This window comes from Lipotes vexillifer, unplaced genomic scaffold (assembly GCF_000442215.2).
Source record: "Lipotes vexillifer unplaced genomic scaffold, Lipotes_vexillifer_v1.1 scaffold205, whole genome shotgun sequence".
In the NCBI taxonomy this organism is placed as follows: domain Eukaryota; kingdom Metazoa; phylum Chordata; class Mammalia; order Artiodactyla; family Lipotidae; genus Lipotes; species Lipotes vexillifer.
In genome coordinates this window covers 16,813-30,255 of record NW_006781396.1, presented here as the reverse complement: position 1 = coordinate 30,255, position 13,443 = coordinate 16,813, and the positions used below count along the sequence as shown (strand labels likewise).

At 40.0% G+C, this 13,443-nt stretch overlaps 1 protein-coding gene across 1 annotated transcript in view; it reads right to left on the bottom strand.

The window, feature by feature from the left end:
* The window catches only part of USP54 (ubiquitin specific peptidase 54), a gene marked incomplete at its 5' end in the record, with an annotated part of 64,746 nt that overhangs the window by 37,599 nt on the left and 13,704 nt on the right, over nucleotides 1–13,443 (bottom strand). The window contains 6 exons of the mRNA XM_007454700.1: nucleotides 1,621–1,770; nucleotides 3,444–3,590; nucleotides 3,703–3,808; nucleotides 4,231–4,313; nucleotides 4,453–4,566; nucleotides 6,126–6,260. Of these exons, the coding sequence (XP_007454762.1) occupies nucleotides 1,621–1,770; nucleotides 3,444–3,590; nucleotides 3,703–3,808; nucleotides 4,231–4,313; nucleotides 4,453–4,566; nucleotides 6,126–6,260 (735 nt within the window). The remainder of the gene's footprint in view (nucleotides 1–1,620; nucleotides 1,771–3,443; nucleotides 3,591–3,702; nucleotides 3,809–4,230; nucleotides 4,314–4,452; nucleotides 4,567–6,125; nucleotides 6,261–13,443) is intronic.

The window sequence follows — 13,443 nt, the reverse complement described above, 5'->3', positions numbered from 1 at the left end:
GGGCCTCTCACTGTTGTGGCCTCTCCCGTTGTGGAGCACAGGCTCAGGACATGCAGGCTCAGCGGCCACGGCTCACGGGCCCAGCCACTCCGCAGCATGTGGGATCTTCCCGGACCGGGGCATGAACCCGTGTCCCCTGCATCGACAGGTGGACTCTCAACCACTGCGCCACCAGGGAAGCCCCCAATGAATTTTTTGTTAAGTCTTTTTTAATGAAATCCTTTTAGAAAGCACTAAAACCCTATAAGAGATAGGAATAATGAATAAAATTACTTTTATTCCTGTGAAACATCAACTCAATTATGAAATATGAATAAAAGTTCTCAAAGCTGAATATGCTATGTGAGGGGACTTCAGTTGACTTGGTGATCAATTTCTTTTCACAGACATCAAATAAAGGCCCTTGTTTGAAATTTGCATTGCTATAATTTTCTCCTAAATATTAAAATCACCTTCATGAAGCTAAAGAGCAGACAGAAACCCTCTCACAGACTGCCTGAAAATAAGTGACATTCCGTCTCAGAGTTCACACAAGGCAGGACATAAAATGTCAAACTGCTTAGAATATACAGCTGAACCTCTCAGCCTTAGCTTTGTGCTGGATTCAGCGCTGCCACGGCAGTGGAAAAAAGTGACAGAATAGCCATGGAAACAACAATCCAATCAAATCCCCAAACTCACTCTCTTTTAAGTTTGATCCAGTCACATTCTTAGATGGTGTGTTCTTGGAGTCAGACCACTGGCACAGTGTTTATTTCATAATAGACGTTCAGTAAATTTATAACTGAGTTATCATTTTAACTGAAACATTTATATGCTTTTTACATACAAATCTGATTTAATATTTTATAAGGCAGGTATTATTTTTCAAATGAAAAACCTAAAGCTCAAAGAATTTACATAAGTTGCCCAAGATTACAACAGTAAAAAAGAGATGAAGAAGAGAATCAGGGAATTAACAAAGACTTTACTATTTGTAGAGGACACTACATAAGGCCCATGGGTTGGTGTAGATTATAGTCAGCAGTCTCCTAGCTGCTAACCTTATCACAAGAGGCTTCCTAACTCACACAGATCACCTAAACTACTTCAGCCACACACTCTGTGGTTTAGATAGTACCAAATTTCCAACTTTAAATATCATTATAGCCTTATTTTCTCTACACTATCCCCAAAATACATTAATCCATGATAGAGTACTTCAGGGAGATAACAATCAGAGAATAATTTATAGCAGCCCTGGGACAAAGTATCACCCACTGTTAATTACAAGATTTGGAATTCTGAACTCTGTGCTAAGCTTATAACCTAATTTGAGGCATTAGATTGTTCTCGCTCAAATCAACAAATTAACACATTTTTTAAAAAGCCCTTTCAACTATAAATTCAGAATGGTTCTGAATGCTGGTGAGGTGATTCCGAGAAAATAATAGAAGATAAATTGATCCTGTCCTCAAGGAACTCGGTCTGTTGGGGAAGACAAGACTGACACTCCCATAAATTCAACAGATAGGCAGACAGACATTAAAATTATGAAAATGAAACACTGAAGACAAGTAACTGTCCATAGTTTTTTGTTCCATTCACCAAACATGTCAAGAAGGACTTGAATATTCCTACCTCCTTGACGTGAGCATCATCAAAATACATCCATTTGCGGATCTTTGTTTGGAAAAAGAATGTAGAATAATGTTTGCCATAGTAACAGATCATTCCTACTAAGTACAGTTCAGACTGCTTGGCCCGGTCATCTGTCACTCTGAAAAACAGCTGTGGGGAAAGAGGAGAAAGGAAAGAACAGTCACATACTCAGCCCTCTCACATCATCTCTCAGCAGACTCCATCATTTCTTAATTAAGGTACTGACTTGCTTCTCCTTTTGCTAATCCATATTAATCATCAGAAATGAACCTAAAAAGGCAAAATTTTAGCGAAATGTCAGAGAGATAGTGGCCAAACTGGTAATGTGGTGATGTTTCTTCATAACTTTTATTTTATTTATTTATTTATTTATTCATTCATTCATTCAAATTGCGGCGAGCGGGGGCTACTCTTCGTTGCAGTGTGTGGGCTTCTCATTGAGGTGGCTTCTCTTGTTGTGGAGCACAAGCTCTAGGCGCATGAGCTTCAGTAGTTGTGGCATGCGGGCTCCAGAGCGCAGGCTCAGTAGTTGTGGCGCACGGGCTTAGTTGCTCCGCAGAATGTGGGATCTTCCGGGATCAGGGATCGAACCCCTATCCCCTGCACTGGCAGGCGGATTCTTAACCACTGCACCACCAGGGAAGTCCTCTTCATAGCTTTTAATAATATTTTCTTACTGGGGCCTATTCTAATATAAGCCAGGAATGTTAAAAAAAACATAAAAACAAAACATTCTCAAGTTTCAAAGGTTATTTATCAGCTGGTGCCACAAATATAAATTTCCTGTTGAGACACTAAGTAGAAGGTAAGAAAGCCCTTAGGGGGAGCAATCCCACCATACTGGTTACCAACATTTCAATTCTTAGATATCTAGCACTGTCCTAGGTGTTAAGAGACATACAAAATACTTGAAGGCAAGGACTCTTGCCTTGAGGAATCTGTTTGGTTGAAAAATCAATCATAAAAATAAAGCTAGAATAGAACAGAATATGTAGGCTATAGAAATTTAGAAAAATGATCTTTTATTGTGCATATCCTACTATGTCAGAGACTCCTTGTCAAGGAGACCTAAAGTAAGATCCCAGATGGTTCACTTATTCTCAACCGTGGCTTAAGACATTAAAAAACAACAAGGGATCTCCTTAGTCACAGGACCATCCCAGAGGGAAACCAGTAGAAAGGAAACCACAGACTTTCTGGCTCTTCTCTTGAACTGAAGGAAAATCCCGGCTGTACCTATGCTAGGGTATGCCGCCGATAAGGTAAACAGCCCATGTCTGAAGTCTGTTTCCACTAGAATTCTCTTCCAAGCCACTTCATTACCTTCTCAGCAGATGTTGGTTTCTACCATGAATTTAATATTCTAGGACTCATGTCATCAACTTCTACCTTCTTCACCTCCCACAGCAGAACTAGTCAGGACTGCTCACTTCTTTGACCTTACTACCTCCCATGGTTGAACACACTTCCCTATTCTACACTGGTATTAACTAATGATAATTAGAGCATATGATAACTCTATGAATTACTTGATTTTTATCAGTAGCTAAGCTCTGCCCATCCTGCCTTTCAAGGCCAAGATCATCCCATATCTTCCCAAAAGCCTTTGCCACCTATGCAAAGGAGGTATGTGAGCATGTACATGTATGCACATGTATGTGTACAGATACACACAATATATTTTTTCAAAACTCTTTAATATTTGTCATTTAGGATATACCTTTGTGTTCAGAGTTCACTGCCCTTCAGCAATAGTAAGTTAGAAGAACTCCAAGTAAGAGATAAAGGTAACTAACACTTACGTCACCCAGCTTAAGGCAGGTGCCCAGGCTGTGAATGACATCCTCTGCCAAGTCTGAGTGGTCTGAGTCCCATACCAGCCCAATTGTGATAATTTGTGGAGCGTTCATCAACACACGGCGAATCCGAATCCTCTCTCCACAGTTGCTCTGAAATACATATATAATGCTAGTGAGAAATGCTGCCCACTGACTCTGCCTCAATTCCACTAATCTCAGGGTTTCCCTCCCCACTCTGAACCCCACCCCTCACTTAACTTACCGGGCAGTTCCGCAGATCCCCCATGGTGCTGGCATTCTGTAGCAGCTCACCAAACATGCTTGGTGAGGGTTTTTCTCGTCTTTCCAGCATACAAATAGCCTGATTGCTTCGAGATGGGGAATTGAAAGGGGATGATGTTGGGAGTTGTACAGGGTTATAGCTAAATCATTCATGCAAATTCCAAACTCACGTTTGACTTTCTTCCTCTGCCCACTATGCCAAAGCCCCTCATCCTGACCAGCCTCAGTATCCCACAGAGTAAGTGTGCCTGCCTGTCCCCAGATCCAAAGCTCATAGAATCCCCATTCCTCCTCCCACTCTGCTGGCCAGAACTTGAGACTAAGAAAAGGGGACAGATGGGAGAGAAAAGAAGGAAAACAAAGGTTATTTTAAAATTACTGTTCTGAGTTCCTACAATACAGCAAATACTCAGCAATAAGGATACAAGCTATTTGGTTACCTTCAGTTAAAACCCAGTCAACTGAAGGACTGCCTAAGTATACAAACAGAGAACCCTATAAGACTCACCAAAGGGAAGTAGTGGAGATATAATGCACCATCTGGATGAAAGGCAGCGGATCAGAAGTGGCGCCACAGCTAGTACATACACACTAAGCCCGGGGAGAAAAAAGCAAAACCAGCAGCCATGGTCATTAACTGTTTTGGCACCCATTTGACATCCTACATCCTAGGATAAAGTGTTCTTGAAGAAAAGGTCTAAGAAGTGATGGGAATAGAAATAAGGTTCACCTGCTCAAACAACGTCATTGCAAATTTCTGGTGGGAGATGCAGTGTTGGGCAGTGCATATGTCCTCTTTGGTTTCATCAGCAATGTGGAAGTGAATCCTCATCAGGAGGTTTTCCTAATAGGGAAGGACAAAAAGCAGTAGGTAGACAATATTTAACAAACAAAAGTACAAATTTGTTGGCAGTTTACTCAGAGAAACAGCAATCCTCCTTGAAGGGAGGAATACCTCTGATTTTTTTTTAATTTTTAATTTGAAATAATTATAAATTCACAGAAAGTTTCAAAAAAGTTATACAGGAGGTCCATGTACCCTTCACCCAGTTTCCTCCACAGGTGACATGTTACTTAACTATAGTACAATATCCAAACCAGCAAATGGACATCAATAAAATCCACAGAGTTTATTCAGATTTCACCAGTTTTACATACATTCATTTGTGTGTATGTGTAGCTCCGTGCAATTTTACCACATGTATAGTCATGTAAACACTCCCACAATTAAGATATAAAACTCTTTCATTACCACAAAGCTCTCCTCTGCTATTCCTTTAAAACTTTACCCACTCAATTCCAACCCTAACCCTTAGCAACCACTAACATGTTGTCCCATCTCTGTAATTTTATTATTTCAAGAATGTTAAATAAATGAGATCATATAGTACATAACCTATTGATACTGCGTTTTTCACTCATCATTACTCCCTTTAGATCATTCAACTTGTTACATAAATCAACAGTTCATTCCTTTTTATTGCTGCACAGTATTCCCTGATATAGAAGTACCCCAGTTTGTTTCACCATCTACCCATTAAAAGCATCTGGGCTTTTTTACTTTGGGGCTATCACAAATAAAGCTTCTCTGAACATTCATGTACAGGTTTTTGTATGAACATATGTTTTCATCTCTCTGGGATTCACGTACAGGAATCTAACTGCTGAATCGTATGGTAGTTTGCAAGTTTAGTTTTTTAAGAAACTGCCAAAGTGTTTTCCAGAGTGGCTATACCATTGTTCATTCCTACTAGCAATAAATCAGTGATCCAGTTTCTCAGGGGCACTCCTGATTTTGGCCTATATTTTACCGTATAATAGGATGTATATCACTCAGATTGTTTAATGGTTGCATAGAGTCTTTTTAAGGTTGATGAATAGAACCCAGAGTTGAGAAGAGTTAGGGTCCTCTACTAAAAGTCACTGGGAGCAAAGTAGCCATCTACATAGCACATCACACTTGTGCTAAGGACTCAGCTATTCTCTGTTTAATTATCTTTACTATGCAGGAGCTCTCAAACTGTGGTCCCCAGACCAGCAGCATCAGTGTTAGCATCACCTAGGAACTTGTTAAGAGATATCCTTGGGACCCATTCCAGACCTACTGAAACAGAAACTCAAGGGAACTGGGCCCAGAAATTTGTATTTTAATGGGTCTTGTCTCCTCTGAAGGTGAGAGCTACTGTTCTGTGCAATGGCAAGCACAAAACTACCCTAAGCCTGAAGGAAAAAGAATAAACCCACTAGGCAATTCATACTTTATTAGCAGAAACAACTTATAGAAACTAGGGAAATTCCTAGTTATAACTGTAGAGACCAGGAGCACAGTAAAGTAGCCAGTCCCTGATGGAGACCATCCACAGTCTCATCCCATATCAAAGAGGGCCAGAGGCCAGCACTTACAAAGCACTCCGCAGCATCATCCATAATTCCCAGCTGGAAACGCTGTTCATCCTGAAAAGTCTTTGCCAGAGCACTGCGGAGAGTGTCAGATGGAAGCACTTTTTCAGTACTGCACTGAAACTGGTTAAAGATTCCCTGTAGGGAAGAGGGTAGACAAGGGGAAAAGCACAATGCTGTTACTGAGCTTCTATGCATCCCAGTCTGTCATGCTAGGATCTCCATGCTTACAGCTATGGAGCCAAATGTACTTTGAATGTGTTGATACGCTTGCAGTTAGTTATAAAAAAGTAAAAAAAAAGAGACTCATAATAAAGGGCATGATATATGCTAATAAGGATCCCTGCTCTTCCATCTGAGTGTGATACCATCAAGGACTCATTAGGAGAGACCGTTGTCATGAGTTAATGCAGTGCAGTTACCTCATTTCCTCTGATATAGAAAGAGGTAGATGGTCTACAATAAATAAAGATAAATTATATGTCACTGAATTGGTAAATTATTCTCTGGGGGCTCATCATATGAAACTTGGCCCCTTCTTTTAAATTGTTTAGCTACTATAAAATTACCCAAAAGTAAAAAGAATAATATAACAAATACCTACGTGTCTAACACTAAGAAATAAACATTCTATCATGTTTACTTCCAATCTACAGATAAAGCTAAAGCCCTCTTTAAGACCAGCCACTCACTATGAGTTTGTTGCACAATCTTCTGTTTATAATACTTTTACATATATTTGTATGTGTGTATATATGTGTGTGTGTATGTATATAACCCTCAATAATACATAGTATGCTTGTGTTTATGTGTCTTTCATGTAAAAAGTATCACACTGAATTTTACTTTTTTAAAAAATTCAGCATTCTTTTTGAGGTTACCCATATATTTCATCCTTTTCCCCTGCTGTATAGTATTATATCATGTTACTACATCACATCTATTTATCCATTTGTATAGTATTATATCATGTTACTATATCACATCTATTTATCCATTTCATTATTGACAGATATTTTAACAGTCTCCAATTTTTTGCTATTGTAAAAAGGCTATGCCAGCTTAAACTTCTACCAGTGCATGAATATAAATAAATTTCCCCATATCCTTGTCAGCAATTAATACAGTCAGACTGGTTAATTTTAGTCTTTCTAACTACATTTAGTTTTTCTGGGTCTTCTATGAGTACTACTTGCAGAAAATACCTTCTTCTAGTCTTCTGGTATCTTTCAAGTGCAGCAGTTTTTTATTTTGGTATAACTAAATGTATCTAACTTCTCCATCTTTACCTATATCTGAAACAATGATGAATATGATATCCAGAGAATGGAAACAAAGAGTGGCAACAAGTGGCACCTGCTTTGAGGTGTCCTTCTCAAGCGGTATTGGACCCTCTGCACAGAGATTTTAGAATGTGCTCCTTGACATTACATAGCCCAGATCCACACTAAACCACCCAGATAAACAACTCACCCAACAATGAGTTACATGTCAACATGCCAAAGAATGTCACCAGCTTGAAATCCTCATTAATAATTTATTCATATAAAAAAATTCCAGGGTTACTTTCAGACTTACTAATGAGACCAGAAATGAGATCACTTTTATAAACCTACCTATGTGAGCTAAGAATAGGAGGTCCCACCAACCTAGAATGGCTAATTATTGGTCCTCATTTTACTTGACATTTTACTTGCAGAAGCTCAGTCACTCATTCCCTTTAGATTTTTACCCAAATATTACCTTCTCAGTATAGTATTTCTGGATCATTCTTTTTTTTTTTTTTTTTTTTTAACATCTTTATTGGGGTATAATTGCTTTACAATGGTGTGTTAGTTTCTGCTTTATAACAGAGTGAGTCAGTTATACATATATATATGTTCCCATATCTCTTCCCTCTTTGTAGGATATTTTTAAAACAATAAATGAAAGAGCATGCCTTCCAGGGTAGTTCCTAAATCTGCCAAGTAAACAAAAGTCTACACTGGATTGGTTTTCCCTTTATCTCATTTCATGAGCCAAAGGAAACCAGAGCGTTTCAAAGGAGACACAGCAGAGAGGAAAGGGGGAAATCTGGTGAAATTTCCACCTAGTCCTCTGCAAAAAATAAAAAAAGTGGAAGGGAGAGAGGACTTTCTTGTCAAATTTCAAATGCGGCTCTGCAGAACAAAAGAGGAAAATGAGACCTGCAATTACCTCAGCTTTCAGAGATCAGTACAAATCACCTTAATCCCCCAGACTCTGTACCACTGTCATATTTTATTTTATTTTCAACAGGTGTACAAATTGTTTGGACTGGAGCTGGAAAACACCATTCAGACTCTATCGGCTGAACCAAAAGCAGAGTATTTCATCACTTTATTTGCTGTTGGTCATCTGGTATTCCCTCCAGGAAAGAGGATTTTATTTGCATCACTCTGATCTATTTTAATCAGATTGTCAGCAGAAAATACTCTGACTTTCCTCACAAAAGGGATTCAATTAGCTGAGCATTCCCTTAGTTTAGATCTGAGAGGTAAAGCAACTGTTACTAGCTTTAATTTGACTTTAACAGTTCGACTGTGGAAAATAATAAAGTTCAGCAGAGTCTGTCCTATACCCATGTTGGATGCTGTTTTATACTTGAGGACCTCTTTATAAACTCTTTTCTACAGCTATTTAACAGAAACTTTCTGAGGTCATTAAGTGACCAAGGGGAAAGGGGACCCTCTTCTACACCACAGCCATTGCCCACCCTGAGAGCCAATATTCACAGTGGTAAAAAGAATCTGCATCAGATCAGGTCCTCTGAGAAGCAGAAACTGAGACGAGATTAGCCGTACAAGAGACTTGAACGGTTACGTTTGCCAAGTCAGGGGCTACTTCAGTAGAAGCAGGTCAGATCCTGAGAAGGTCACCACCAATCTGAGTGTTGCTTCATCGAGAAGACTTTGCATCTCTCTGTCCCCAAAAGAAATCGGCTGCATATTGCATTTCCTTGGCATGTTTGAAAACTATATTTTGAACTCGCTGGAGCCTCATCCCAGTGAAGAGGGATATGATTACCTCTGATTGACCAGGTCTGACGGTAAGAGAGTGAGAGTTAGTGCTCCATAAATTACACAGAGTGTGTATCAAGATGAAAATAAAAGCTGCAATGTGCAGACAGGAGGGGTGAAGGGTCCATTGAAAATCAGAGACATTAGCAGCTCATCACATTATTTGTGGGTTATCAGGAGACAGAGGTAATGAAAGTGAGACCTATATTCTTGATCAATAAGAGTTTGACTGCATTTTGAGTTCATTTTCCCCTGCCGAGAGAGACAGCAGGCTTTACTATCGATCACCATGCTAATCCATAACCAGACTGGGCCTTAGCCTGGTGGAGCAAGCAGGAAAAATAAGATAATAAGCAGGAACTCTTGATCTTTTATTATGGTGTGCTAGATAAAGAGAGTGTGGGAGTTCAAGGTGGAATACTTTATAGTTAACCCTTACATTCCCTCTTAATTTGGAATGCATGAGAAGAAAAATTGCAGCCCACCATACTCTGACTTTTATTTGACCTTATTTTGCCTGCTTCCTAACTAACAGGCACCAAGGACCCTTTTTAAAGATTGGAGGCAGATAGTAACAGGGCCAAGGGACATTTGCAACCATTTTAGGCCCTTAGTAAGGAGGATGCACGCCCAGACCCCACTCACAAAAGTCAAATCAGATGAAGTGTTAATTGTACCTTTTACATTTTGGGTTATATTTTCTATATTTGTCGTGATATTTCAGAGTCACTGAATCTCAGCATCCTTATGTAAGTGAATTGGTAATAATATGTTTCACTCTGCTAACTCAATAGTGAGCATAATTTAGCTTGTGTTTAAGGAAACAAGAAAAATGAAGACATTAGAGTTCTGTTGCCGTGACTCCGTGATCTCAAAGAAGTCTGCTGGGTCCCTAAAACTGGCATTATAGAGGATCTAGAACCATCTTAGAAAGATAACAGTCCACCTTTTCTTTCAAAACCTCCGGATACACCTCCTTGATCTAACTTAAACCCCCGCTATAATTTAGGTATTTCCTGCCCTGCTTAATCTACAACAAAAATCAACTCTTTGTCAGTGACTCAATATTTACTCACAGTTGTTTTTGCTGAAATGTAGACTAGCTCTACCACTAACCCATCTGATACCTTTGTACAATTAGGAAAATGCGATCCCTCTCACAAGCACAGGCACAAGCAAAGGGGTAGCTTTCAGCCTTCCTTCCTCTCCTCTCTTCCCAGGATCCTTGCACACCGTCCTAAGAGGTGGCCTTGATATGCACACAACAGCAAAGAAAGCAGGCTGGTGATGTGAATTTAACCAATCCTCTTGAACCTTACACAGACACCATTTAGTTTTCACTCTGTGTTCTTGTCCCAACTCAGCTGTTTCTCATTTTGATATTTCCTGTGCTTTTCCAACTGAGTTTCCATCTGCTTCTTAAAAGATGCTCATCCTTCCACCTAATATGCACCTATTAAGAATGGCAGCATGTCACCCTAGAGTTAAGTACGTATTCATAACAAGAGGAGGAGTGGTGTGTGTCAGCATGTCAGTATGTGAGAGAGAGGGCAAAGGAAACAAAGTGTTCTACTTCAGAAGCATAATACTTAAGCTGCTCTAATTAATGGTTGTTAGTATTTGCCTTATGTATTGAGGTGCTCCTATGTTGGGGGCATAAGTATTTACAATTGTTATATCTTCTTCTTGGATCGATCCCTTAATCATTATGTAGTGTCCTTCTTTGTCTCTTCTGATAGTCCTTATTTTAAAGTCTATTTTGTCTGATATGAGAATTGCTACTCCAGCTTTCTTTTGGTTTCCATTTGCATGGAATATCTTTTTCCATCCCCTTACTTTCAGTCTGTATGTGTCTCTAGGTCTGAAGTGGGTCTCTTGTAGACAGCATATATATGGGTCTTGTTTTTGTATCCATTCAGCCAATCTGTGTCTTTTGGTGGGAGCATTTAGTCCATTTACATTTAAGGTAATTATCGATATGTATGTTCCTATTCCCATTTTCTAAATTGTTTTGGGTTCGTTATTATAGGACTTTTCCTTCTCTTGTGTTTTTGTCTAGAGCAGTTCCTTTAGCATTTGTTGTAAAGCTGGTTTGGTGGTGCTGAACTCTCTCAGCTTTTGCTTGTCTGTAAAGGTTTTAATTTCTCCATCAAATCTGAATGAGATCCTTGCTGGGTAGAGTAATCTTGGTTGCAGGTTTTTCTCCTTCATCACTTTCAGTATGTCCTGCCACTCCCTTCTGGCTTGTAGAGTTTCTGCTGAGAGATCAGCTGTTAACCTTATGGGGATTCCCTTGTGTGTTATTTGTTGTTTTTCCCTTGCTGCTTTTAATATGCTTTCTTTGTATTTAGTTTTTGACAGTTTGATTAATATGTGTCTTGGCGTATTTCTCCTTGAATTTATCCTGTATGGGACTCTCTGTGCTTCCTGGACTTGATTAACGATTTCCTTTCCCATATTAGGGAAGTTTTCAACTATAATCTCTTCAAATATTTTCTCAGTCCCTTTCTTTTTCTCTTCTTCTTCTGGAACCCCTATAATTCGAATGTTGGTGCGTTTAATGTTGTCCCAGAGGTCTCTGAGACTGTCCTCAGTTCTTTTCATTCTTTTTTCTTTATTCTGCTCTGCAGTAGTTATTTCCACTATTTTATCTTCCAGGTCACTTATCCGTTCTTCTGCCTCATTTATTCTGCTATTGATCCCATCTAGAGTATTTTTCATTTCATTTATTGTGTTGTTCATCATTGTCTGTTTCATCTTTATTTCTTCTAGGTCCTTGTTAACTGCTTCTTGCATTTTGTCCATTCTATTTCCAAGATTTTGGATCATCTTTACTATCATTATTCTGAACTCTTTTTCAGGTAGACTGCCTATTTCCTCTTCATTTGTTAGGTCTGGTGGGTTTTTATCTTGCTCCTTCATCTGCTGTGTGTTTTTCTGTCTTCTCATTTTGCTTATCTTACTGTGATTGGGTTCACCTTTTTGCAGGCTGCAAGTTCGTAGCTCCCGTTGTTTTTGATGTCTGTCTCCAGTGGCTAAGGTTGGTTCAGTGGGTTGTGTAGGCTTCCTGGTGGAGGGGACTAGTGCCTGTGTTGTGGTGTATGAGGCTAGATCTTGTCTCTCTAGTGGGCAGGTCCACGTCTGGTGGTGTGTTTTGGGGTGTCTGTGGACTTATTATGATTTTAGGCAGCCTCTCTGCTAGTGGGTGGGGTTGTGTTCCTGTTTTGCTATATGGTTGGCATAGGTTGTCCAGCACTGTAGCTTGCTGGTCGTTGAGTGAAGCTGGGTGCTGGTGTTGAGATGGAGATCTCTGGGAGATTTTCGCCGTTTGATATTATATGGGGCTGGGAGGTCTCTTCTTGACGAGTGTTCTGAAGTTGGCTCTCCCACCTCAGAGGCAGAGTCCTGACTCCTGGCTGGAGCAGCAAGAGCCTTTCATCCACTCGGCTCCTCAGCAGGTGCAGCCTTTTCCCCGGACTCCGTCCCGGCTAGCCGTGGCGCACTAACCCCTTCGGGCTATGTTCAAGCCGCCAACCCCAGTCCTCTCCCTGAGCTCCGACCCTTCTGGATCATTCTATTTAAAATTGCAAGCTCCACCCACTCTTTCTAAACTTCCCACCCTTACTTGTTTTATTTTTCCCTTTGGCACTTTTACCAGAAGTCATACCATGTATATTACTTATTTATTGTCTAACTGTACTCTCTAGAATATGAAGACAGAAATTTTTGCCCTTTAATTCCTTGCTACACTCCCAGCATCTATAATAGTAATGGCATGTAGGCCATCAACAACTAGTTTTGAATGCATGATTTTATATGGTTAGATCTTATTAAGAGAAAATATTAACTCCCTTCTCTTTTTTTTTTTTTGCGGTATGCGGGCCTCTCACTGTCGTGCCTCTCCTGTTGCAGAGCACAGGCTCCGGACGCGCAGGCTCAGCGGCCATGGCTCACGGGCCCAGCCACTCCGCGGCATGTGGGATCTTCCCGGACTGGGGCACAAACCCATGTCCCCTGCATCGGCAGGTGGACTCTCAACCACTGCGCCACCAGGGAAGCCCTCCCTTCTCTTTTATAAGCAGATAAAGAATCACCTAGAAAAGGTGAAAATTTTTCTTAAGGTAACACAACTGGTTCAAGCAAAATGGGACTAAACCTTGTTCTGCTAATTTCAAGAGACCTCTGTTCTCTTACTAACATCATTCCACCTCATACACACTGAACATTTATCCCTATAGCAACTTGAGAACAATTTACTGTGAACTCTGCTATTATTTCCCTAC